This window comes from Mastigoproctus giganteus, chromosome 14 (genome assembly GCF_048544385.1).
Source record: "Mastigoproctus giganteus isolate SK-2022 chromosome 14, ASM4854438v1, whole genome shotgun sequence".
In the NCBI taxonomy this organism is placed as follows: Eukaryota; Metazoa; Arthropoda; class Arachnida; order Uropygi; family Thelyphonidae; genus Mastigoproctus; species Mastigoproctus giganteus.
Genome location: NC_143588.1, coordinates 9,255,463 through 9,282,795, shown reverse-complemented (window position 1 = coordinate 9,282,795; position 27,333 = coordinate 9,255,463). Strand labels below are relative to the sequence as shown.

Genomic DNA, 27,333 nt, shown 5'->3' with positions numbered 1-27,333 from the left:
TCTGTCTTCTCCCACGCAACCACCCTTTTATCTATTGTAGGAAATTGTCCTTAATACCATACTGATCCAATTTGTACAGTAGTTTTCCATGAGCAGTAGTATCAAAAGCTTTCCTGAAATCCAAATATATGATATAAAAATTATATTTTGCATCCAGTTCCTTTGTAACCACATCATAGTATCCAATCAAATTTGTCAGACAAGACTTTCCCTTAACAAACCTATGTTGTGTTTGAATTATTACTGCAGTCTTATCTATATGATCCTGCAATGTTTTTTTAACCAGTGAACTCCAATATTTTCCCCAGAAAAAGGTTATATTCACAGGTCTGTAATTACTCGTGTCACCCTGTGATTGCCCTCTGTGAATAGGGGATACATTTGCACATCTCCAGCCCTTGGGGACTTCTTGTGAGTCCAGGGATGCTCTCATAATTATGGGTACAGGATTGCTTACTTTCTTTGCTGCCTCCTTTAATATTACTGGATAGATCCCATCCACTCCAGGTGCCTTGCTTATGGTTATCTTCAACAATATGTCCTTCACTTTGCTCTCAATTATTACAAAATCATATAAGGGCCCTGTAACTTCTGTTCTCCACTTTCCTATAGAATTCCTCACGTGTGAGTTGCAAAATGCTTGTTCAGTTTGTCAGCTATCTGAGCAGGATCATCCACAGTTGAACCATTGATATCAAGTGGACCACCTTGATTGATTCCCTTCCTTCTAGAGCAGTGGTTTTCAACCTTTTTTGCGCCTTTCACCCTTTTCACTATATGTCAGAATGTCATTCCTCCCCTTTCCACAATTGATGCCATTTCCCCCTTTCCAAGATTGTCTGATTCAAAAGGTGCATTCCAAGAAGAAAAAAAAGTGAAATATTTATCTTTATTTTTATTATGTACAATCTGTTGAATTGTAGAAAGATCAATATTCCAACAGTTTGAGACTGTCAGTCTGTGGTCCCAATTCCACCTGGTCTAGATTTTATATATGTAAAGAAGTCCTTGCTGTTCTTCTTAGCATCCTTTGCCAAAAATTTCTCATAATCTGCCTTCGCTTGCCTAACTTCTTTTGTTTGTTTGTTATTTAGTTTTTAGGAGCAATAGCAACTAAGGCCATATTGCTCCCGGGATATGCAGTGGTCATTCTCTGACCTTTCCGAATCCTCCATATTTAGTGGTCATGCGCTCGAACCCCGGTCTAATCAAGAAGCGTGTACTACGCACTGCTGCTCCTGCCCACCTGGCTACGGAGGCGCCAACTTCTTTTGTGGCTTGATTACAGACTAGCTTATATCTACCATAGGCTTCTGTGTTGCCTGATAATTTGTATGTATCCCACGCATTTTGCTTCTCTCCACGGGCCTCATTAGTTCATCTGACATCGATTTAGGCCTAAACCTAGAATAGTATTTTTTAATCGGTATGAAAAGCTTAGTAGTTTCCAAGATTTATTCCTTGAATACTTCCCATTTAGAATTTTCTGTTGGTAACATCATCCGTTCGTCCTACCGAATAGAATTTAAAACTATCTGAGACCAGCCATCTAGTCCCTAGTCATCTTTGCAAAAGCAAAAACCCTTCCTTTTACCCCTGATAGTAGTTTTATCTTTCAGTAAATCCCTCATCAGTACACTATGATCACTGCCACCTAGTGGTTCCTTTATCTTCACATTCTTGATGCATAAATAATCACTACTGATAACCAGATTAAGAGTATTACTCTCTCTCGTTGCCTCTCAAACAGGCTGCTGTAGAAAACAACCATCCAATAAATCTACAAAAGTCTTGCTAGTGTACAAGTGACCAAACCACAAGTTCCAGTCAATATCTGGGAAGTTAAAATCGGCCGAGGTCATTAGTAGGTTGTTTACCAAGATCATCCATGCATAAAGCTGACCTGCTAGCATTCTACTTTTCTGTAGTATGCTAGCAGGTCAGCTTTATCTTTGGCTGAAGTCACAATAGAACCATCTGGTTTTGACAGAGATAGGTATGGAGATGGGCAAAAGTTGCAGCCAGTAGCTCTGGCAAGAGACCAGGATGCTCGACTACTATTTGGACAAAAAGCAGGTTTTTCTACTCTTAGCCTGTTTGAAATCTAGTTTGGACTGATTAATAACTGTTAAGTTATTTGGTTTTTAGGAGCATTAGCAACTAAGGCCATATTGCTCCGAAATATGCGGTGGTCATTCTCTGACCTTTCCGCATCCTCCGTATTTGGTGGTGATGGGCTCGAACCCCGGTCTAATCAAGAAGCGTGTGCTACACACTGCTGCTCCTTCCCACCTGGCTACGGAGGCACCTCATTAATAACTGCTTTACAATTATTGTGAGCTTCGTTGTAATCAGAAAATGAACTTGAAGATTAGGATACAAGCCAATTACAATATGCAACATCCATCTCTTTAACAGCCTTGGCACATTTATTGAAACACCGATATTTAGATAAAGGATGAGATTTTAAGATGGAATGTGGAATAAAGGATTTCGTCCCTATAACAATGATTTCCCTGACACGATTTGAGCAAACATTGACATCAGAAGATTTGAAATAGTAATCCAACCAACGAAAAGAAATTTCTCAGAACATCTCATTTTGCATTCTTATAATGCCAAACAACGTGAGGTTGAAAATGGCCACAAGAGAAAAGCTCCATTGGAGAAGAAACCATTACCAAGTTGTGATCTTAGGTGCCTAGAGGACCACTCACCTTGACCACGTACTTTCATACTTTATCGGTATGAAAAGCCTAGTAGCTTCCATGATTAATTCTTTGAATGCTTCCCATTTAGAATTTTGCTGTTGGTAACATCATCATTTGTTCTCTCTGTTACCAGGCAATACCTGGTAACAGAGAGAACAAATGATGATGTTACCAACTGTGTTACCAGGTATTGCCTGGTAACACAGAAGGGCAGCATTCTTCCTTGTTGTGGGGTGGCACACCTTGACCCCTGCTTTCTTTGTTTTGCACCTGTCTGTGTGGTCACCTTCACTATGCTAGGTAAGGTGTAAATTATGTTAGTGTCTAATGGCTCCTGGGATTTCTCCCATCTCCGCTGGTGGTGTATCAGGCCAGAGATTTGAAGGTGTGTGATGGTCATGTGCTGTATATTGTGTTGTGCCCTTTATTCCCCTGGTCTATTATCTGCCAAACCCCTAATGGGACCCGACATTAGCACACCGTGCCACGGGGAGGCTGACCAGGTGTACCCCCTCAACGTGGGCGCCTGTACGTGGTTAGGGGAACTCCCAGTGATGCTGCTGGCTTCCAGATTAGCATCACTGGGATCTTGGTTCCAGGGTTACATCGTTGGAATCTGGCATATGCAGCCGTGCACCGCGACCCGTGGAAACTCAGAAAGGGGGATCTGGTGTGTGAGGGGGCCCAGCCCTAATATGCCACTTTGGCCCCTGCTTCGACAAGACAGGTGGTCCCGGACCGGCCTGACTGGGATCAATCGGCCGGGTGTTTTTTTTTTTTTTTTTACTGCTAGGGTCAACTGCATTCCAATAAGTCTCCCTCCCTTTAGTCCTGGGACGGGATCAAGACTTATTGGTAACATGGATATGATGCTCCTAAGCGAACTTGGCGTCCCATTCGTGTATGCAGTATCTGCTTATTCACGAGTGGGCGTCCCCTAGTTGGGCTCTGTGGTGGGTGAGGTACTTAGGACATCGGAAACTTTCTCTTTACTCCTATGAGTAATTTAAATCTTTCAAACCCCTCTGGGTCCTCTACGAGGTCCATACCTGAAATTGAAGAGAATATAACTTCAAAAAAGAAACACTGAACAGAAGCTGCACCAGCTCCTGTACCTCGATTCTTTATCATACATTCTACCAGTGAAAAGGAAATAGGTAAAATGTTGCCCTTCTTCATTCAGAAGGATCCTGAAGGGCTGGCAGGGTCCCAGAAGTCGGTAAAGCGACTTAGATCGGGTGACCTTTTAGTAGAAACTTCCTCAGTGCAACATTCAGAATTGCTTCTTCAAGCAACATCTCTTGGGGCCATTCCAATTAAGATATCACCACACAGGACATTGAATACATCGCGTGGCGTAATTGCCGAGTGAGATCTCCTTGAAACATCTGAAGAGGAGATACGCACCGAACTGAGAGATCAAGGAGTAACAGCCGTTAAAAGGATATTTATGCATAAGGAGGGAGAACTAGTCCCAACTAGGGTTCTTATCCTTACATTTAACACAGCTAAACTGCCTACTTCCATCAAGGCTGATTATCTGAACTGTCCGGTAAGGCTGTACATTCCGAACCTGTTGCAATGTTTCAGATGCCAAAAATATGACCACTCTCAGATGTCATGTCGTGGATCACCTGCTTGTGCCCACTGTGGAGCAAAATAACATGACACAAAGGAATGTTCTGCCTCGAAACCAGCATGCTTGAATTGTGGCGGTGAACACCCTGCATATTCAAGAGCATGCCAAAAATGGGAAGGCGAAAAACAAATTCAAAAAATCAAGACGGAACAGAACATCCCATGTGTGGAAGCAAAGAAACAGGTAACATCAGTAAACAGTGGAAAATCTTATGCACAAGCAGTTTTGAGAAAGGTTTCAATTTCAACACAAACTGATATTTCAGTCTCGCCACGTGATTCTTTTACACCCCAAGCCCGATACTTGTTGACACAAACACGGCCAGATAAAGCAGTCGCTACTCCCATTTCAATACCAACCAAGGAAGTAGCACCTAAAGAAAAATCACGTCCAACTAAAACCCCGCCTATTATTAGTGAGGTATAGGAGGAAATAAAGGCAAATGGAGAAGCAGTAAGTGTGAGAGAATCTATTCTGGACCTTCATCCGGAGGAAGAAATGGATATTGGGCACCCTCAATTTCCCAAAGGCAGAGTAAAACCCAAAGCAGGCCAATCAAAACCTGCATCACTTTGGAAGCCAGCCAACGGTTCCACTAATTCCATGTAATAATGGCTAAATTATTGCAATAGAATTGTCTCCACCAACGAAATATGGAGGATGTCAAAATGCTAATGCGCAAACACGAATCTGTTTGCTTTTGTTTGCAAGAAACTTACCTAAAGGCAAATGATGAACCCCATCTTGTGAAATTTTACTGCTGTTCATAAAGACAGAAACGGGGATGGCCTGGCCCATGGAGAAGTCGCAATCCTTGTGGGCGACCATACCCTTTTCTCACAAATTCAATTGAACACTAACTTAGAAGCAGTAGCCATTCGCTTAGCAATAGGGTCTTTTCTTACAATATGTCTATATATTTGCCTCCTGGGACACACATTTCCTAGGTAGACCTCGACGATCTTATTACGCAATTGCCCTCTCCTTTTTTCTTCTTGGAGACTTTAATGGCCATAGTACCCTGTGGGGTAGTGCAGAAACCAATGAACGAGGTCGTATTGTTGAACGTGTGCTTGACAATAACGTCCTTTCATTACTAAATATGGCAATAAACACCCATTTCCATATGCCTACCCATACTTTCTCTGCCATCGATCTTTCCATCTGCTCGCCTTCTCTGCTACCTGTGCTTTCCTGGGAAGTGGAACAGAATCCTTATGGAAGTAATCACTTCTCTGTAATATCTACCATAGTGGATGGGCAACCTTGTCATCCATTTAGAACTCCACGTTGGAAGTATGATCAAGCAGACTGTAGTAAATTTTCACAGCTTACTAAATTTGATCCTGTACAAATTCAACAGGAGTCAGTTGATGAAGCAGTGAAGTATATCACAGAGTGTATTCTCCATGCAGCGGCAATTGCAATTCCAAAAACACCCTCCCGATTTCCACGTTTTCCAAAGCCATGGGTGAAACCAAGATTGTAAAGAAGCAAGAAAGTTACAGAATCAGGCATGGGGAAAATTCCGACATTACCCCACCACCACCGCAAATCTTATAGCCTTTAAACATGCCCATGCCAAAGCACGATTTATATGCCGACAGAGCCAAAAGGAATGCCAGGTCAAGTTTACATCTTCAATTAACCAGATGACTAGTGCAAAAGTCGTCTGGGATAAAATTCGGAAGATGAAGGGTAAATACACATCAGTTCTCTCATCTATGTTACAACATAATGGTTGTACATTAGCAGACCCAACTGCTATTGCCAACGCTCTAGGAGAAGTATTCTCCACTATATCTGCTGAAACTTCATTCTCTGATGAGTTCCTAGGTTTAAAGAAGAAAGTGGAGAAATAAAAATTCAACTTCCCTTCAAGCAAAGCCAAGTCTTATAACCTACCATTTGGTGAAGCGGAATTAACCACTGCACTTGCTACCTCGAAAGTGAGTGCCGCAGGGCCAGATGAAATTCAGTATGAGATGATAAAACGTCTTCCATCTCACTCTCTAGAGCCGTTGCTACATATCTACAACCGAATTTATTTAGAGGATCAATTTCCCATTTCTTGGCATAGGGCAACCGTTCTCGCTTTCCCAAGCCAGGAAAAGACCCCAAAATTTCCAGCAACCATCATCCAATTGCTCCGACCAGTTGCTTATGTAAGGTTTTGTAAAAAATGGTGAATGCCCGCCTTATATATTACCTTGAGGCAAACAACCATTTGAACATGATTCAGTGCGGCTTCCGAAGGAATCGGTCCACTTTGGACCATTTAATCCGACTGGAAACAGCGATTCGCGATGCGTTTATAAAGCGTGAGCACTTGGTATCAGTTATTCTTTGACATGGAAAAAGCTTATGACACAACCTGGAGGTATGGTGTTTTAAAAGATCTCTATTCTTTTGGTCTGAGAGGCCACCTTCCTGTTTTTATCAGAAATTTTTTATCTAAACGACTCTTCCAGGTTCGTGTTAAATCCAGTGTTACACTGTTTGCAGTCAAAGTTAATTCCATAACAAAACAGCTTCCTCCTTCAGTAAATAGTGCCTTGTACATTGATGATTTTAGTATTTTTTTGTCACTCCTGTAGCATGAGAATTATTGAACGACAATTGCAACAAGCAGTCAATCACCTTAGTTCCTGGGCTTTAACCAATGGGTTTAGGTTTTCTGCCCAAAAGACTGTTTGTGTGCACTTCTGTCCCAAACGGAATCTATATCCTGACCCGGAACTCAGACTTGGACAATATCCAATTCCTGTAGTAGCAGAAACAAAATGTATGGGACTTATCTTTGATCAAAAGATGACATTCCTACACCATATCCGTCAGCTTAAAGAAAAATGCATGAGGGGTTTGAACATGCTCAATGCTATCTCCTCCAACTTTTGGAGAGCAGATAGAAGCACATTATTGCATCTATAACAAGCACTCATTTGCTCTAACCTTGACTATGGTTCCCAAGCTTATTCTTCTGCTAGAAATTCTGTACTCCGATGGCTTGACCCAATCCACCATAAAGCCATTCGGATTGCCACAGGGGCATTCCGTACTTTGCCTGTCCAAAGTCTATACGTTGAAGCCAATGAACCACCATTGATGCTTCGACGTCAGCAATTGTCGTTACAATATGCTATAAAAATAAAATCCCCACTAGACCATCCTACGTGGACATCTGTCTATATGCCACAGTGGGAAAAATCTATATAATACGCATAAAACTGCCAGTCGGCCTTTTGGTATCAGGATTCAAGAGCTGGTTTATGATATTAACTTTACATTGGATAATATATCCACGTCAGTGAAGCAAGTTCTTCCCCCTTGGAAGATACGATCTACATCTTGTGACTTCACTCTTAGGAGTTGGCTGAAAGCTAACACATCGACATGTATATATCGGCAACTCTTTGCAGCACACCTTTCCAAATACTCTGAAGAGTTTGCGGGATCTGCTTGTCTCTTTCCAAGCAAAACAATCTGCAGTCATATTCCAAGTGAATGTAGCATACACACTGCAGAGCTACATGCAGTAGAACTGGTCTTGGATCATATAAAAATCCACCAGTACCAAAGGTGCATGTTACTGGCCTTATTCAATGTGAGAAGCACTCACCCAGTATTATGTCGGGTGCAGCAAATATTATACTCCCTTTCAGAATTAAACTTTGATATTTGCTTTTGCTGGATCCCTAGCCATGTTGGTATCAGAGGCAATGACAAAGTTGCATCCACTAGTCAGTCCCGTATACAGACTGCAAGCAACTGATCTACAAAAAATTATGCGTGCGTTGGATAAGGAGGTGATTATCCCCTTGTATAAGGCAATGGCCAGGCCACACCTTGAGCACTGTATATAGATCTGGAGGCTTCATTTTAAGAAGGATGTAGAGCTGTTGGAACGAGTACAGAGAAGGGCAACAAGATTAGTGAACAGAACAAAGGGTTGCTCTTATGAAGAAAGGCTTAAGTTTTGCAAATTGCAGTGTCTGGAGACTAGGTACCTGCGAGGTGATCTGATTGAGGTGTATAAAGCCTTGAATGGTTTGAGCATGTTCAATGCTGATGGGATTCTTCCTGTTGCTCAAAATAATCGCCTGAGAGGGCATAAATTCAAATTGAGGAAAGACAGTTGTAGGATAGATGTGCAGAAGTGTGCCTTTAGCTAGCGGGTAGTTGATTGCTGGAAAAAACTTCCATCTGTCGTAGAAGTTGATAGCATAAATAGATTCAAGGCAGAACTTGACAAACGTTTGGAGCAAGTGGATGGATGAAAAAAGGGGGGTGGGTTTGACTGATGCTATATAGGCTTGCTTTCTTGGATCATGTGCCTTTGCTAATGCTAATATTGAATTTAAATACTGTTAATGCTATTAACATTAGGCAAGTACATCTAGCCCACTCCACTCAGTTTAGAAGTTACGTACAGCTATATATAGATGGATTCAAGACCACCAGTAAAGTTGGTACAGCTGTAGTCCTGCTGGATGTTATCGCTAGTCAGATTCCCTCAGAATGTAGTACTTATACTGCAGAATTATATGGTATCCTGTTAGCCATGGAGAACATAAAAGAAGTTGCATATACTCAATCCATCATATATACAGATTATTTGAGTGCTGTGAATTGTATACAATGTAAACGCCCCAGCAGTCATCCTCTCATACAGAAAATGTGGGCTCAGTTAATGGAAATTTATACTCTTATTCACCACATAATGTTTTGTTGAATTCCTGGACACTCTGGAATCCCAGGAAATAAACAGGCAGATTTAGCAGCCCAAAAGTAGTTCTAAGTGGTTCAAATCTGATCTCAGTGGTTCACAGTGGTTCAAATCTGATCTCACCCAATTTCAGGACACCTTATGTTGACTATAAATCCATTACACAACAGACCTCTAAAGAACAGTGGAAACATATATGGGAAAAAGAAACAAACAATAAACTTTTTGAAATAAAGAGAGAAACCAAATGGTGGCAGTCCAGTCTGAGAGGAAATGGAAAAAGAAGAAACGGCGACTGCACATTGGTCATAAATACCTCACTCACAGTTACCTATTAAGAAAGGAAGATGCTTCACAATGCAATACAGGAATACCTCGCATAGCATGGTTAATTCGTGCCAAAAAAAAATGCCGCACTATGCGAAACCGTGCTGATCGAGGTATTGTTAGTATGTATGTAATGCATTCCGACAATTTGATTATATGGGTTGAGTTGCAAAAAAATATGTGTTTGTTTACTATAAATTGATGCACACAAAATTCTTGCAAAAAAATAAACTAAAATGATAAAAATGAAAAATACTAGTAAATACAGTACAAATGATTTTTATTGCAGTATGTACATACCAAAAGAATATAAGTGAAGTATGTAGTGTATTTTTATTTTGAAAAATAACTGATCAGGTTAGTTTGCACAGTTTTTTTTTTTCTTCATTTTATCTGCATATATCTCTACTTGCCTTACTTTCATACCTTGTTCGATGTTTGGATCTAGAACACTCGGTGCCATTACATTTCTTCTTTCCACTCGTATTTTCGTATAAAGATGTAACGTTTTTAAAAAAATAATCTAAAAATACACAGCGAAAAATATTTGTACAGCTTACGCACAATCAACGACCTCACCGCTCTCAATCTAGAGCGTTTACTAATCTATCAAAGCTAGCAGAGTCCATATATAATGGGAGTTGTGACAACAGTCAGCATGGCCTTGAATCCATAACGCATTGGCCTACGTGCTGGTATTATAATACATGCATACGTATCAAATGTATTGGTGCATAATGCAGCGCTATGCGAGATATTCCTGTAATTGTTCATGCCCACTCACTGTAAAGCATATCGTCATAGAATGCTTACTGTCTCTAAGAGAATGAAAAACTGCTTTCTCCTCACATTTCAAAAATTGCAATCAATTAACACTATAGAATCTAGTGTTAATACAGAATTATTGTGTAGTACTTAAAACAGAATTATTGTGTAGTAGGTAAAACAGAATGATTGTGTTGTATCAATGCAGAATAGCATTACATATATCTCAAACTTGATAGTGTAAGGCATAATGTAAAACTAGATAGCGTAATACATAGCACTGTAGTAGGAATCTGTTAGCTTAGTATAGTATTGGCAATTAATCAATTAAATTTATAAATCCTTCTAATTTTTGTTAAAAAAATTGTATTTAAACGGGAATTATGCCCAGACTATAGCAGCTAAGTTTGGGCATAATTCCCATTTAAATAAATTTTTTTAACAAAAATTAGAAATATTTATAAATGACAGCACTTTCTCTACTTTGCACCTTGTGTAAAGTAAAGAAAGTGCTGTCATTCACGGGACAACCGTAGGTTACAATTCTTCAACGCATCACAGCCTAAAAAATGTGCAAAATGCGATGTGTTTGCAGATCTCTCTCTTGAACAGGACAGGATCAAGCCCTGGAGTATGTCTTTGTGGGTGCTAGGTGCAGAGAATGTGAAGATATTAAGCAGCACTCAGCTTTCTGATGCACGTCTATGAGAGCTTGAAGAGTCGAGTGGATGCACTTGAAGGAAATAAAATGGGGGCCCATCAAGTTCTTAGCTGCCCAACTCAACGCCAGAGCGCACTCTTATGCACCAGGCAATGCAGTGGCAACCTTCAGGGCTGAATGCGCTGGCCCCACAGGAGCCAGTTATTATTGGCGAATCAATTGTCAGGGAGACAGGAAATACAGTAAGCTCCCGCTATTCACAGTATCGCGTATTCGCGATCGCCGATTTAATATAAAATGAAACCTAAAAAAAATGTGAATTTTAAAGAGCCGTGAATATTTTCCGCCATAAAAAACATGGGCGTGGCTAAAATTATCTTTCCTCTCAAAACAGCGCTGAGTGGGTGGGGGGAGAGGGGTGACAAAATCGCGAGCGTGGATGTTTCTCGCTAATCCTTGTTCAGTATGTGTTATGCGCTTGTCATGGAAGGTTTCGTAGTTTGCTTTTAATTTATATGCTTACAAAAGTGATAAATCTACAGCTTTGCAGTGTAAAACAGACTTTTTCGAGTGTGTTAACGGAGGAAAGTGACTTTATTGTGGACAAGTTCTTTCTAACCCCTTAAAAAATATGGCTACGAATAACAAGAGAAATGTGAAGTAACAAGAGAAATGACATTAGCGAATAAAATTGAGTTATTAGACAAAATTTCTAATGGTGAAGTGTCTCCTCAGTGGCAAAACATTATAAAATCAATGAGTCAACGGTACGATCAATCAAAAAATCGGAAGAAAAAATCCGCCGTAGTGTCCGTGAAAACACGCTAATTGCTTCAAAAATTTGCTCTGTAACTTGTGATGTTAAATTAGAAAAAATGGAAAATCTTTAAATCTGTGGATAGAAGACCGAACTCAAAATAAAATTCAGTTAAGTTCACTCATCATTCGTAAAAGGGCAAAACTTCTTTATCAACACTTTAGCGAAACTGGTGATAGCACTGGCGGGATAAGTTTTTTTGCTAGCAAAGGCATTTTATTACATTTAAATTGTTTCTTATTTTCATTTCGATGCCATATGCTTGCATTTCACTATGTACTGTCTATGTACATAGTCATATTATGAAGGTACATATAATACATACATAGACAAAATTTTAGACTGGTTTTTCTTATATATTTCATACTTTGGAATGGAACCCCTTTATTACTATTACTATATAACTCAGTATTCACGTTTTCGCTATTCGTGACATTTCTCAGGAACGTAACCCCCGCAAATAGCGAGGGTTTACTGTGTATTTTGCAAAAAGGATAGGTGGAATAGGACCAGGGTATGTCTACCAGGGGCAAAAGTTGATGACATAGAGCAGCTATCATCTTTTAAGGGAACAAAAGGTGATTTTGTTGTACACGTTGGCACTAATGACGTTAAGTGTAGGAGATCCGCGGATTTACTAAGCAAGTACAGGTCAAAAAAAGTCGCGAGTTTGGGTTAAATTTGAAAGTGTCTGCAATCCTGCCCAGACACAATAGCAGGAAGTTTATGATGAGAACCTTGTCAATCAGTTTGTCCCTGAAGAGATTGTGCAGGGCTTATTTTCAACCACCCAAGTATAAATACGGAGGACATTTTTTCGTATAAGCATTCATGATGTTTGCTTCGGGTTTAATCATGCAATCCAATGACAATTGATTTTTTGGAATCCAAATTGAGTGCTTGTTAACAGGAAAGATTGCTTCTACAGGGATGGGATACACTTAAATAGAAGGGGTGCAAGAATATTTGCTGGTGCTTATAGGCAATGTTAGGTGGGTCAGAAAACTGCTAAATTGGGGGGGGGGTATTCACAGACTAATAGATTAACAGTAGCTGCAGTAGAGGTGGAAATGATTCTTGCACTGCTTCTATTGTAGTGAGCAGGTGCCTGGAAAACAAGTTGCTGGGGATTTCAGGAACTGCTGGGGGTCATGAAACAAGTAAATACATGGGCTGTGTTAGAATAACTAAGAATAAGAACAGGTGCATGTATACTTACATGTACATGAATGCTAGGAGTATAGTAAATAAATTTGATGACTTTGAAGTGCTGGTCAAGACATCAAAGGCAGATATTGTTCGGATATCAGAGACATGGTATCACACAGATATAAGGAATGCAGAATTAGAATTTGGGGAGCACAATGTGTACAGAAAGGATGGAGAAGGGAATAGAAGTTATGCTGTTTAGATTTATGTTTAGGTGTTAAAGAAACACATAAAATCTAAGGAAGTGTATCCAGTTGACATAGATGGACAGTGCAATGTTGAGTCAGTTTGATGTGATGAGCACTGGGAAAGCAAAAATGAGGGCAGAAGTTTGTTATAGGCCTAATGACTCTGATGAGCACAATGAACAATTATACAGAGAAATAAAGTGAGCCAGTAAATCAGATGTCTTATAATAGTGGATTTTAATTTCCCAGATATAGACTGGAACTTGTGGTTGGTTACTTGCACACTAGCAAGGATTTTGTGCATTTTTTGGATGATTGTTTTCTACAGCAGCAGCATGTTAGAAATGCAAGAAGAAGGAATAACACTCTATCTGATTATTAGCAGTGATTATTCATGCATTAAGAATTTACAGATAAAGGAACCTCTAGGAGACCGTGATCCAGTGTAGTGATGTGGGATTTACTTAAAGATATAACTAACTACCATTCATCAGGGGTAAAGGGAGGGGTTTTTGCTTTCGTAAAGGCGACTACAGTGGTCTAAAAGATTTTTTTGGTTCTGAACAGTGGGACAAACTGATGATGTTATTAACAACAAATTCTAAATGGGAAGCATTCAAGGAAGTAATTTTGGAAGCTACTAGGTTTTTTGTTCCAACCAAGAAATACTGCTCTAGGTTCAGGCCCAAATGGATGTCAGATAAACTAATGAGACTCGTGGCAGAGAAGAAAAATGCATGGGATGCACATAAATTGTCAGGCGACACAGAAGCGTATGGTAGATACAAGCTAGTCTGTAATGAAGTCACAAAGGAGACTAGGAAAGCGAAGGCAAAGGATGCAAAGAAAAACAGAAGACTTCTTTACTTATATAAACTCTAAAAGGAAGGGAATCAGATTGGTCCACTTGATACCATTGGTTTGACTGTAGATGATCATTCTCAGATAGCTGCCGAACTAAATGAGTATTTTGTTCTACATTCACACATGAGAAGCTATTCAAGGAGGAGATGGCCAGATGTTTATCAATGAATTTATTTATTTATTTAACTCTTACAGGAGTTAAATGATTTTGTAATAACTGAGAGCAACATGGTAGAGAAATTGTTGAAGTTTAATATAAGAAAGGCACCTGGGGTGGATCGGATCTGTCCAATTATGTTAAAGGAGGCAGCAAAGGAAGTAAGCAAACCCTTAGCTATAATTATGAGAACATCCTTGGACTCAGGGGAAGTCCCCAAGGACTGGAGATGAGCAAATGTATCTCCAATTCACAAAGGGGGGGGGGGGTTCAAAGGGTGATACGAGTGATTACAGACCTGTTAGTTTGTCTTCTGTTCCAGGGAAAATAATGGAGTCATTGGTTAAAGAAGCATTGCAGGATCATCTAGACAAGACAGTAGTAATAATTCAGACACAGCATGGGTTTGTCAAAGGGAAGTCTTGTCTAGCCAATTTGATTGGATACTATGATATGGTCACAAAGGAAATGGATGCAAAAAATATTTTTGATATCATATACTTGGATTTCAGGAAAGCTTTTGATACTGTTGCACATGGAAGCCTACTCTACAAATTGGAGCAGTATGGTATTAAGGGTAAGTTGCTACAGTGATTAAAAGGTTGGTTGAGTGGGAGAAGACAGAGAGTGGTGATCAGTGGGTACTGGTCTACGTGAACTAATATTATTTGTGGTGTCTCTCAGGGTTCGGTATTGGGCCCATTGTTGTTTTGTATAGTTATCAGTGATATTGATGAAGTTATATCAAGCTTAATTTCAAAGTTTGCAGATGATATCATGGTGGCATGATTGTTAATAACAGTAATGGTAGCATGCTGCTGCAACAGGATCTGGAAAAGTTGGGTAGATGGGCTGAGAAGTGGCTACTGAAGTTTAACATTGACAAATGCAAAGTACTGCATATGGTTAGCAGTAACCCCAGAGTAATGTATCAACTATGTGGTGTTACACTCAGGGTAGTGGAGAATGAAAGAGACCTGGGAGTAATTGTGCAGTCAGATATGAAGTTTTCTGAGTAGTGCAGACAGGCTGGGTAGGTCATATGGTCTTGTAAATGATATACTGGAAATTTGCGAGCAGGGATAAGGAGGTGATTATCCCCTTGTATAAGGCAATGGTCAGGCGACACTTTGAGTACTGCGTGCAGGTCTGGAAGCCTCATTTTAGAAAGGATGTAGAGTTGCTAGAACAAGTACAAATGCTGACCGGGCTAGCCAGGTGGGTAAAGTGCCTGCCTGGCAACCCAAAGGTTGCGGGTTCGAATCCCGCCTCGGGCTTGGATCAAAGTACTGCAAAAATGTTGGGAAGTGCATTATGGCCACAGAAGCCGATGCGCCAACAACTACCAAAAAAAAAAAAAAAAAAAAATACAAATAGGGGCAACACGACTGGTGAAGGGAACAAAGGGATGCTCTTGTGAAGAAAGGCTTAAGCTCTGCAAATTGCAGCTACTGGAGACTAGGCACCTACGAGGCAATGTGATTGAGATGTATAAGGCCTTGGATGGATTGAGCAGGCTCAATTCTGATGGGGTTCTTCCTCTTTCTGAGATTACAAATTTGAGGGGGGATAGATTGAAAATGATTAAAGGCAGTTGTAGAATAGATGTACAGAAGTCTGCCTTTAGCCAGTGGGTAGTTGATTGCTGGAACAAATTTCCATCTGTTGTTGTGGAATTTGATAGCTTAAATAAATTCAAGGCAGAAGTAGACAAAACATTTGGAATGAATGGATCAGTGAAATGGGAAGGTTTTTTTTTTTTTTTGGCTGATTCTGTATAACCTTGCTTTCTTGCATCATATGCCTCTTCTAATGCTAATGTTCTAGGAGATTGTCGGGATATGGATGGCGTTTTTGTTTTTCTAAAATCGATTGATAAATATCACCTTGTCTGAACTTTTACCAGAATCAAAACAATCAAGAAAGATATACTATTAAAAAATCAATGCATTATAGCCAGAGTTGCTGATACACCAATAAATCCAACAACATATTTAAAAAAATTGGTCTATACCACACAATGAATCCAAGTTTATACACTTCAGGTGTGATGAACTGTAGGTAACTTAAAATGAACCTGAATCATTAATAAGACACATTAATCACAGAGTTTTGTAGGCTGAGCAGAGTTTAGGAAGGTAGTACATGATATGAACGTTTCATATGCTTTTCTTTCTTTTTTTTTTTTTTTTTCCCCTTCATAAATTTCGCGTTAAGCAATCTTGAACCTTTCAGTGTTTTCATCCATTCCATCAAACATAGAGACCTTCCTGAATTTTACGAAATGCTTCTGCCATTTCCTTTAATTTGAACTGCTTCTTGGGTTGCTCCGGTTCCTCAACTGATTCAGCTCCCACTTGCTTCTCAACTATTTGTGCTTTCAACTGGGCTAGGTCTTCTGTTTTTAAATATTTACCAGGACCAGCTGGAACTTCTGGGCTAAGTTTACAATTTCTTTGGTAACAGAAAACATCAGCTAATCTTCGTTGAAGCCTTCGTTGTTAATCTCCAAACTTTTTAGAAGATTTTTCCAAACTCCGCTCATACAAGTTGTCAAATTATTCTGGGCTCTTGAAATGTTGCGTATTCCATTAAGGATGTTAAAGGGCTAGAGTGTAATTCTCCAAAGAAATAGACGATTGGACACAGTCCACATGGCTTAAACGTTGTGGTTTCTCTGCAATGCTTCAACGTAATTCACCTGTTTCAAACACGTCGAATATTTCTTCACAATTTAAAGCAGAAAATTAAATTTATTTACCTTGATTCTAGTTACACTGCAGGTTATTATCCAACACAGTTTGTATGGGAATAAAAATAAAAACTTAGTTGACCTCCTTTCAGGGTTCTATACTGTGGGCAGGTTACATGTAATCTAGGAAGAAAAAAAAAAAGTCACCTTCAGATACTCCACCTGGTGGAAACCCGAACTCAGTATATTGAGGAAGTTTATCAGCCATGAAAGTTATCAGAAACAATGTAGGTCCTTTGTTGAGGCAGATCAGTACCACAGAGACTATTTAAGTTTAAAAAACAAATATACTGTAGCTATAACAGCTAGGAAGCAGAAGACTTTGTCAGACTTCGTTAGGTCTCAGGGTAACAGTGATTCATGGGTTCTTGTATACAAGATCTTTCAAAACAAACTAAAATTTATGGATCCTTTTAGTACTGTAAGGACAACATTTGGGGAGACATTTGGATGATATGACTCGGTATATGCAATCATAGTTGGTTTGTTCCCATCTGATAATCTTGAGGAAGATGAAGGAGTTCATACTCGTATAAAGATAACAGGAATATGTGATTGAAGGCTCATCAGAACCCCTCATGATGGAAGAACTAACATTAGTGGTAAGAAAGTCGGTGTAAATAAGTGTCTCAGAATATATATCTTGGAAAATGCTGGAAAAAATACAGTTTTTTTTAAGTTACTATCAAGTATCCTGCTTTTAATGTATGACAAGTGTCTTTTTGATGGTCAATTTCCTAAAGGGTGGAAGATTTCACTACTTAAACTAATTCATAAGCCCCAGAAACCTGCAGTAGAACCAAAGGCATACAGGTAGCACTATTGGCAAATATGGATAACATCTTGAAATGCGTAATGGCCCTATGGAATGACAGCTGTGCTAATGAACAGAGGACTTGTGTCCACTAAGCAATATAGCTTTATTCCTGGAAGGTCCAGCCAGGGTGTATTACTGGATTTTGGCTTCTATATTGAGAACTCTGCGTATGAGTATGAATTGTTGATTTATATTGATTTTGAGGAGACATTTGACTCACCGATGTGGGAGTCTGCTTTGCAGACTCATCTATCCAGAACTTATCTGTGGACATATAGCAAGGCTTAGACTGGCTGTATGTCCACACAATTTTTATCAACTATATAGAAGATACTTTTCAGAAAAATAAATACTTATTAGATCAAAATATAATGTTGTGATGAGATTTGTGTCCCAAGCCTCTGTTTTTAGTCCCCTAATTTTTAATATGGTTATCCATGAATGGATTGAGAAATCTTTTGAAAGTTGTAAAATAATAAGGCCTTATTATTTAATATTATATTAAATAATAAGGCTTATTATATAATAATAAATGTAAGGCCTTTGCTGATGGCCTTACAATTATTATAGGAGGTAATTCAAGGGCCCTGTTGGAAAATAGAGCTAACCTGGTAATGTCTAATTTGTATAGGTGGTCTGTGAACAATAAACTGAAAATTAATCCAGCGAAAACTAAAATGATGCTTTTTAAAACCAGCATTACATATCAGTAGATCTCATAAAATTGATATGAGTGAGACTCAGTTACCAATGGTTGTGGAGCACAAATATTTGGGAATCACTGTAGATTCCAGGCTGTCTTTTTACCCTCATCTGATGTGCCTAAATGATAAATTTAAGAAATTTTCAGGATCTATTATCTAGATATTGCATGCAGAATGGGATTTTAAGAAAACTCTTCATAAGGCAGTTTTTCTGCCTATAGTTACTTATACAGTAGGAGTGTGGTTCCGTCAGGTAGTATTAATGAGAAATAAAACTAAGTTCTTTCCATTCAGAGATCCATGTCCATTACAATGAATCATGTTTGCAGAACAGTGTCGACTGATGCCCTACAAGGCCTGTTGGGGACCATACCATTAGCTTATATGTAATTTATAAAGGGCTTGTATATGGAATTAAAAGGCAGATTCCTTTAACATTATTGGTATGGAACTTGATCTGCATGCAGATTATAAACAGGAATGACTGAGGTGTTTCAACTTATTGATTAATAAGTGGCAAGTAAAGTGGAACACTTATTTGATGGGAGTGCGTGCCAGAAGTAACTTTTCTAATGGAAGGTACAAAGAGAACATGGTTTTCAATGCATATGGAGACACCTTTTTTGATAACAGAGCATGAATCATTAAATGAGAAGTTATTTTTAATTGTTTTACAAGACAATGATTTGTGTATATGTGGTCAGAAACAAAATGGAAACATGTATTATATGATTGTGGTTTATATGATGATTATAGGATGGTACTTAGAAATATTATAAGTACACTATGATATGGAATGAGGGTTCCCTCTTGGAGAACTTTGTTACCTCTCAACCTCTACAAGATTATGCTACTGATGTGTTTAGAAGAAAAGAAGAAGAATACTGTATTTTATCAGTTATTTAAGACTACTAAGTTTTTTTTCTTCTTCCCCACTCTCACACCACAATGAAATTCCCCCCACCCTTAGAGTAAGCCCCAGAGGAATCTAGTTCATCACTTGGTAACACTAGGTGGACTAGAGTCTCAAATGGAGCCATTATGTGTACTACTGGAAGGGCCTACTTTTCCATGTGGTGGACAAGTATCTGGAAGCAGCTATCTTGGTGACCGGCTCCCAGAACAAATGGTCTTGGTGACCATTTGTTCTGGGAGCCACCCATACATAAAACACACATGCATATATGTCTATAACATGTATTTTTAACTGAAAAGCCAAGTAATAAAAATATTCCACCATCAAGAAATTGTAGTCCATGTGTATATAATATCCCAACGATAGAATAGTACTAACCTCTAACACTAGAACGGTAGGTACTGTATTGAATCTGACAACTGCATCTTGCCATTTTGAGAGTTGCCTAATATGGCTTCTTCCTTTCAGCCACTACAGCACACCACTGCACCAACTAATCTACAGTGGTTCAGAAAGAGACAGCAGCAGCAGTAATAAGCAGATCTCACTATATTGATGCTTTTTTGCTACTTTGAGATTTGCTTGCTACAGCTGACTCCCTCCAAGCCACTGCAGTCCACTTGACTGACTAGGCTACTTAGATATGGTTTCTAACAAAGAATACTGTCATCTTCAATTTCTAATCTTGAACAACTTGACATCCAGTGGCATTTGTGCCTCTTGTTGAACTCTCCATCTAATGTTTTTGCCAAATTTGATGAGGCTCATTATTGGTACTGGAGGCTTATATGATCTTGCAATGTGAAATACACTCCCTGACCGCCTTTCTCTCCTTCATCCATCTTTGTCCTGTTCCTCCTTTTTCCTCCTGTTTCTCTCTTTTCTCTGCTAGGATATCCCTCCAGTTGGCTTGGGCAGACCAAGAACAGTCCACCAGTAATGCATTAGAAATGTCCCACCTCCATGTGGCAGCAATGGGTGCCAGGAAGCAGCATTCCAAGTGATTGCTGCTTCTTGATAGCTAAGTAGCTAATCACGCAAAACAACAACAAAAAAAAAAAAACAGTTACTTGAAACAATACACAAAATGAGACTGGTTAAGCAGATTTGTGCTTCTTTTCAGTAAACAACAGTGGATATTAGGTTAACTCCAGGTACCACTTAGAATAAAAATGGATTTTATCAGTATAATTCAGTTTCCTTTGCTGTTCATAATCTCGTTATACTTGAATCAGAGCTGGTATTGATTTTAGCATTATATTTAATAACAATATAAAAATAAGTAAATATTTTATAGTGAAAAAATATTTACTTATTTTTATATTGTTATTTTATGACTACTCTGTACATTGATATATGTATTTTAAAATTTATTTATTTTATTCTGTATTATTAAGTAATTTTTATGTATGTTATTTCAGAATGCCAAGAACTCTGCAACTGATTCAGAGAAAAAGGTAAATAGCTAATGCATATATATTTATTTGTAAAGTAATATTATATTCTCATTGTTGACATTTTCTTAATATATATATATCCAATATTTCAAAATAAAATAAACGTAAGCCAGTAGTATGGCAAAAACTGTAGGGCAAAAATTAACATAAAATTAACCCAAAATAAAACGAACAAATGGGAACAGGAAAGTAAAGGTAAGACATAAACTGTAGCCGAAAAACCCCTATATAATTTAGCACTTGAAATCCAATTAATAAAACGATATAAAATTTAAAATAATGCCAATTACATAATAATTTAGCGGTACCCACCCCTTGTAAGGTACCAGTTTAGAAAGACGTGAAATATCACCAAAAAAGGGTTAAAGCAATTACTAAAAGAAAACAAAATCAAAATAATAGACTGACCATTATGCCCCAAATTGACAGAGGACCACGAGGCCAATAATGGTCATGGAATCACTGCATTTCAATCGCTATACAAATCGTCACAAAGGCGAAAAGATCGAAGAACCAAACCACCCATTCCTCCTCCGATCGATCCATCAATGCAGAGGATTTGCACAGCAGTGGTCCTTATGCAGTGAAAAATAAATTATAGAACAGACAGCACTCTAAAGCAGAGCCACACCACTGACATAATGTAAGCTGAACCAGCTTATATAAAAGAAAAGGGAAAATAGATGGCGGCACAGGCGCTGCTTAATTAGCATATCAACCCATTACTACCATTAAATTATATTTAAATAATGACAAAAGTTAAAATATAATAAAATAAAATAAATAAATATTAAGCTTTCATTAGAGGCAGCAACATGCACATCCTCCATATGAAGCCAAGATATATCCAATATTTCAAAATAAAACAATGGTCAGTCTATTGTTTTGATTTTGTTTTCTTTTAGTAGTTCCTTTAACCCTTTTTGGTGATATTTCACGTCTTTCGAAACTGGTACCTTACGAGGGGGATACCTCTAAATTATTATGTAATTGGCATTATTTTAAATTTTATATCTGTTTTATTAATTGGATTTAAAGTGCTAAATTATATAGGGGTTTTTCGGCTACTGTTTATGTCTTACCTTTACTTTCCCGTTCCCATTCGTTTGTTTTATTTTGGGTTATTTTTATGTTAATTTTCACTCTACAGGTTTTGCCGTACTACTGGCTTATGTTTATTTTATTTTATTTTGAAATATTGGATATATCGTGGCTTCATATGGAGGATGTGCATGTTGCTGCCTCTAATGAAAGCTTGATTATATTCAAAGCAAACACTCCCTGTGTATAGGATAAATATAGGACTATGCTGAAAAAATGCCGTGAGTTAGATCAGAATGTGTATGTGTTAGCAATTGTGCCCAGACATGATATGAGGGATTATATGCTGAAAGCCTTGTGAATTTACTCACGACTTTAGGGAATCTGCAGTGCTCTGGGTGGAAATTTTTATCACCATGGCCTTCACTTGTAGTTAGAAGGAATCTGTTTTGTATAGATGGTATTCATTTGAACAAATTTGGTTCAAGGATTTTTGCCTGTATCATTGAGGATACCCTATGGGGGGTTTAGGGAAACTGCTAGTTATGGGGAAGAAGGGTAATTTAGATCTACATTTATCTGATGATATGGGCCAAAGTAATGCTTGCACTCATCTCATGAATTCTTGTTTGTTGCCACAACAGCCAATGCTAATAAGATGTTCTGAGGGTAGAAATGTTTCAAATAAGAGGGAACATAGAAGTTTGAGATATAAACCTAAATAACATCAAGGGGGTGTGCAGTATAGTAAATTATAGAAGATTTCTTATTCTCCACTGTGCTACAGTAATATCAGAAATGTTGTAAATAAAAATGGCTGAATTTGAATTCCTGATTAGGAAAACTAATGCTGATATAATAGGGGTTAACAGAAACATGGTGCAACCCAGAAATTGGAGATGACAAGTTCCAGTAAGTATTATCTATTTAGGAAAGATAGGGAAGAGCGAGAAATTGTGAAGAAGTCAGACTTCTTATCAAAAGCATCCTGAGCACGAAAAGCATTTTTGCTGAGTCCGAAGTTACTTCTGCCGGCATAGAATCTGGGTGGTGTGTGTAGTTGGAAGCAAAGGGTACAATGAGAGTGGGAGTAATCTACAGACCAGAAGATTGTGAAGAATATGATGAGAGTCTTTACATGCAGATGGAATACGCAAGCAAGCTTGAATGTCTTATTATGGGTGAATTTAATCTTCCCCAAATTGATTGGAATAAGTTGGAGGGAAACTCGTAATGGGTTAAAACTTTTTAAATAAACTAAATGATTATTATTTGTACCAGCATGTTAGTACTAGGGACAAGAATATTCTTGACCTCATCATTACTAACGAATCAGGTGGCATCACAGGGCTTAAAGTTCAGAAACCATTTTCAGGAATTGTCTTGCAATCATCAGTTGGAAGATGAAGAACGACATTGCAGTAGTAAAGGCAGGGGTTTAAACTTCAGAAGAGGGGGACTGACAGATGCCATATAGTGCCTTAAAAAGTAAGGCACTATATGGCATCTTTGAACTGGGTGAATTACTGAGGGATGGCAAATACATTTGAATTATGGAATACTTTTAAAGCAAATATTGCAGGATGATGATGATTCTGAAATATGACTGCAGAACTGGCTGGTCAAATAGAGCGGAAAAAGATAGCATGGAACAGTTACAGAGCGATGAAAAGTACTGAAGCCTCAACAAGTAAATGATGATTTGTAGTAGTACCACAAATAAAGTCAGGGAGACTATTTGTGGTACATATGAGAAAGCATTGGCTAAGAACAAAGAATGGAGACAAGGAATTTTTTATGTACCTGAATATAACAAAGAAGAAAGCCAATCAGATTGGACCCTTGTGCACTGGGCATGGGAAGGTCTTAGATAACCCAGCTGATGTTACGATGAACTGAATAGGTACTTTTCATCTGTCTTTACTGACAAAAGCCTCTTCATGCTGAGAAGAGGCTGTGCGAGTGAGGCAGATCCATATGAAATTAGTGATGTCATAATTACAGAGGATTGTTTATTTTAAAAAATTTTGAGCATAAAGGCAAGTAAATTTGGAGTTGATGATACCCTGTAGTTTTGGGGGAGAGCATAAGGGAGTGTATTGAACTATTGAGGTTAATTGTGAGGGCCTCTTTGGACTCGGGGGAAGAAATTTTTGGATTGGAGAAGTGCCAATACATAAAAGTGGTTCTAGGAGTGAAGTTGGTAATTACAGACCGATTACTCTGACTTCAGTGTTAGGAAAAATCTTAGAGGCAATGATTAAGAGTGCAATCCAGGGACATTTAGATAGATATGCCATTCTGAAGGACACACAACATGGCATTGTTTAAGGGTAAATTGTGATTAACTAAATTAGTAGGCTATTTGACACAGTTATTTGTGAGCTGGAGGCCCCGAGTGCCAAGCAATATTAGTGACCACAGTACCTTTTCATAGTGATTATCTGGAATTCTTTACTGTAAATATGTTTCTCCTGAGTTTTGCAAGTATGTTAACTCTTGAGTATCAGAATTAAATAGACCTATTCAAATAATATAACCTAGAAAGGAAAGCACCTTTCCTTAACACCCTTTTTTATTTTTAGTTCTTACTAACCTTCTCTTCGCTTGGGTCACTAGGTGGCACCACTCTTGCCTCCACGTGGCTAGGCTGGTAACCTGGGAGGAAAAGACAATCTCCCAGGGCCAAAAAGAGCACATCATCATGAGTAAACCAAACTCTGATTTATCTGGGCTACCAGAGGCATCCCAGACATTCAAAAAGAAAGACAGTTCCAATGCACGAACTGCCAAACGTCAGAAAACCGAGGCAGAGGCCTATCTAGTCCAACTTTCTTAATTATCCGCTCAACTGGATAATCAAAAAACTCTCACCATTTAGAGTCCAAAAGGAATTAGAAAGTATAGCAGGATCTCCCAAGTCTGTAAAAAGACTGAGGTCAGGAGACATTTTCATTGAGACCTCTAACACTAAACATTCAGAGCTACTTTTGAACATTAAACTCTTTGCTGGACTACAAGTAACTGTGACACCCCCCCCCCACAGATCACTGAACACCACTAAAGGAGTGATCTCCTTTAGAGGTGTTCAGTGATCTGAGATTTACTAGATGTGTCCGAAAAGATGTGTTTGCAGATGATACAAAGGTTGGCAGGGTTGTTAATGACAGTAATGGCAGTGTGCTACTGCAACAGGATCTAGATAATTTGAGCAGATGGGCTAAGAAGTGGCAACTGAAGTTAACCTTGACAAATGCAAAGTACTGCATATGGGTAGAAGAATCCCAGAGAAACGTACCAACTGTGTGGTACTACACTTAAGGTGGTAGAAAATGAAAAAGACCTGGGAGTAATTGTGCAGTCAGATATAAAGTTTTCAAGCAATGCTGACAGGCTGCCAGGGCAGGTCATGGGGTTTTGTCAATGATATATAGGAATTTTGCTAGCAGGTAGAAGGAGGTGATTGTCCCTCTGTATAAGGCAATGGTCAGGCCGTGCCTTGAGTACTGCGTACAGGTCTGGAGGCCTCATTTTAGGAAGGATGTACATTGCTTGAGCATGTACAGAGAAGGGCAACAAGATTGGTGAGGGGAATGAAGGGATCCTCTTACCAAGAAAGGCTTAAGTTCTGCAAATTGCAGTGGCTGGAAACTAGGCACGTGCGCGGTGATCTGGCCTTGAATGGGTTGAGCACGCTGAATTCTGATGGGATCCTTCCACTTGTTCAGATTACGAACCTAAGGGGGCATAAATTCAAATTAAAAGACAGATGTAGAATAGATGTGCAGAAATTTGTCTTTAGCCAGCAGGTGGTTAATTGCTGGAACAAACTTCCATCAGTTGTTGTGGAAGTTGATAGGTTAAATAAATTTAAGGAGGAACTGGACAGGCATTTGGAGGGAATGGTGTGATGATATTTTTTTTTTTTTTTTTTTGGCTGATGCTGCATAAGCTCATACACTTGCTTTCTTTCATATACTTCCAAACACTATTCATACAGCACTGTTTGTAGATGATCTTAGCACTTTGTGTTTTCCGAAAAACATGAATACTGTTGAGAGACAATTACAAGTGGTAATAAATAAGATCATTTCATGGGCACAAATTAATGGCTTTCAACTTTGCTCCCAAAAAACGTTGTGCATCCATTTTTTCCACCAACATAAACTTCACCCACATCCGGAAATACAACTGAATAGCCACCCAATAGCAGTTCATCCCAGCATACAGTTCTTATGAATCACATTAGACCATAAACTTACCTTTTTAGAGCTTTTTTAAAAAAACTAAGAACATCCTGTCAGCAAAAGCTAAATATCATCAGGGTTCTCTCAACAACTAAGTGGGGAGCTAATCGAGTTACCTTGTTGCGATTATACAGAGCCTTAATAAGATCAAAGCTTGACTACGGAGCACCAGTATATAGCTCTGCAAGACCTAGTATCCTTCGCTGGGCGCTTCCGTAGCTAGGTGGGCAGGAGCAGCAGTGCGTACCACACGCTTCTTGATTAGACCGGGGTTCGAGCCCGTGACCACCAAATACAGAGGATGCGGAAAGATCAGGGAATGACAACCGCATATCCCCGGAGCAATATGGCCTTAGTTGCTAATACATTTAAAAACCAAATAACAACAACAACAACATATCCTTCGCTGGCTTGACCCTATCCATCATAGTGCAATACACATTGCCATAGGAGCATATTGCACATCTCCAATACATAGTCTATATGCTGAAGCACATGAACCCCCCCTCTCTCTCTCTATCAGAAGACAACTTATATTATGCTATGCATATAAAATTAGAACTATGCCTGAACACCCAAACTGGCAGATACTTTTCACTCACCAGCATGACATGTTATACCAAAACTGCCCTTCTGCTAACCGTCCATTAGGTATGCAAATAAAATACCTTTCAGAACTTAATCTGTCTTTAAATAATGTTGCAAATACCCTTCCAATTTCCTGTGTTCCTTGGAACATTACTTCACCTTCATGCAATTTATCCCTCCATCAATGGAATAAATCTACTTTACATAAAGAAAATTTCTTACAACTTTATCATGCAGTAGTGGATCAGTTCTTCAACTTCGTTGTTGTGCATACAGATGGATCAAAGAATGAGGCCCACGTTGGATTTGCCGCAGTTTTTGCGAACATTACTTTGGCCTATGACTTGCCATATGAGTTCAGTATATTTTCTGCTGAACTTATGGCAAATCAGATTGCACTGAAGCATATCGAGTCCTCTGATATTGTAAATAGTATAATTTTTACAGATTCTTAAAGTGCACTTCAAGCCCTGAAACACACTATGAATATCACCCACCCAGTCTTAAAGGAAATAACCTCCTCTTTGCATACTTTATCTGAACTTGGAAAAAGCATACACCTCTGCTGGGTCCCTGGACATATCGGAATCACAGGAAATTAATTAGCTGATAATGCTGCAAAATCAGCCATCTTATATCATCCAAGTTTCTTGCGACGACCAACTAACTGGTTAAAATAAATTTATTAAAATAAAAATAAAAATGATATATACATAAGGTAAAACAGAAATAAAATAAGATAAAAAC

The 27,333-nt window shown here is 38.7% G+C and overlaps 1 protein-coding gene across 3 annotated transcripts in view; it reads left to right on the top strand.

Moving 5' to 3' along the window:
- Positions 1 to 27,333, top strand: part of LOC150074973 (uncharacterized) — a 763,849-nt gene that overhangs the window by 658,081 nt on the left and 78,435 nt on the right. For all 3 annotated transcript variants that reach the window (XM_090388939.1, XM_090388938.1, XM_090388937.1), the window contains one exon: positions 20,675 to 20,710. In XM_090388939.1, coding sequence (XP_090245065.1) covers positions 20,675 to 20,710 — 36 coding nt within the window. The remainder of the gene's footprint in view (positions 1 to 20,674; positions 20,711 to 27,333) is intronic.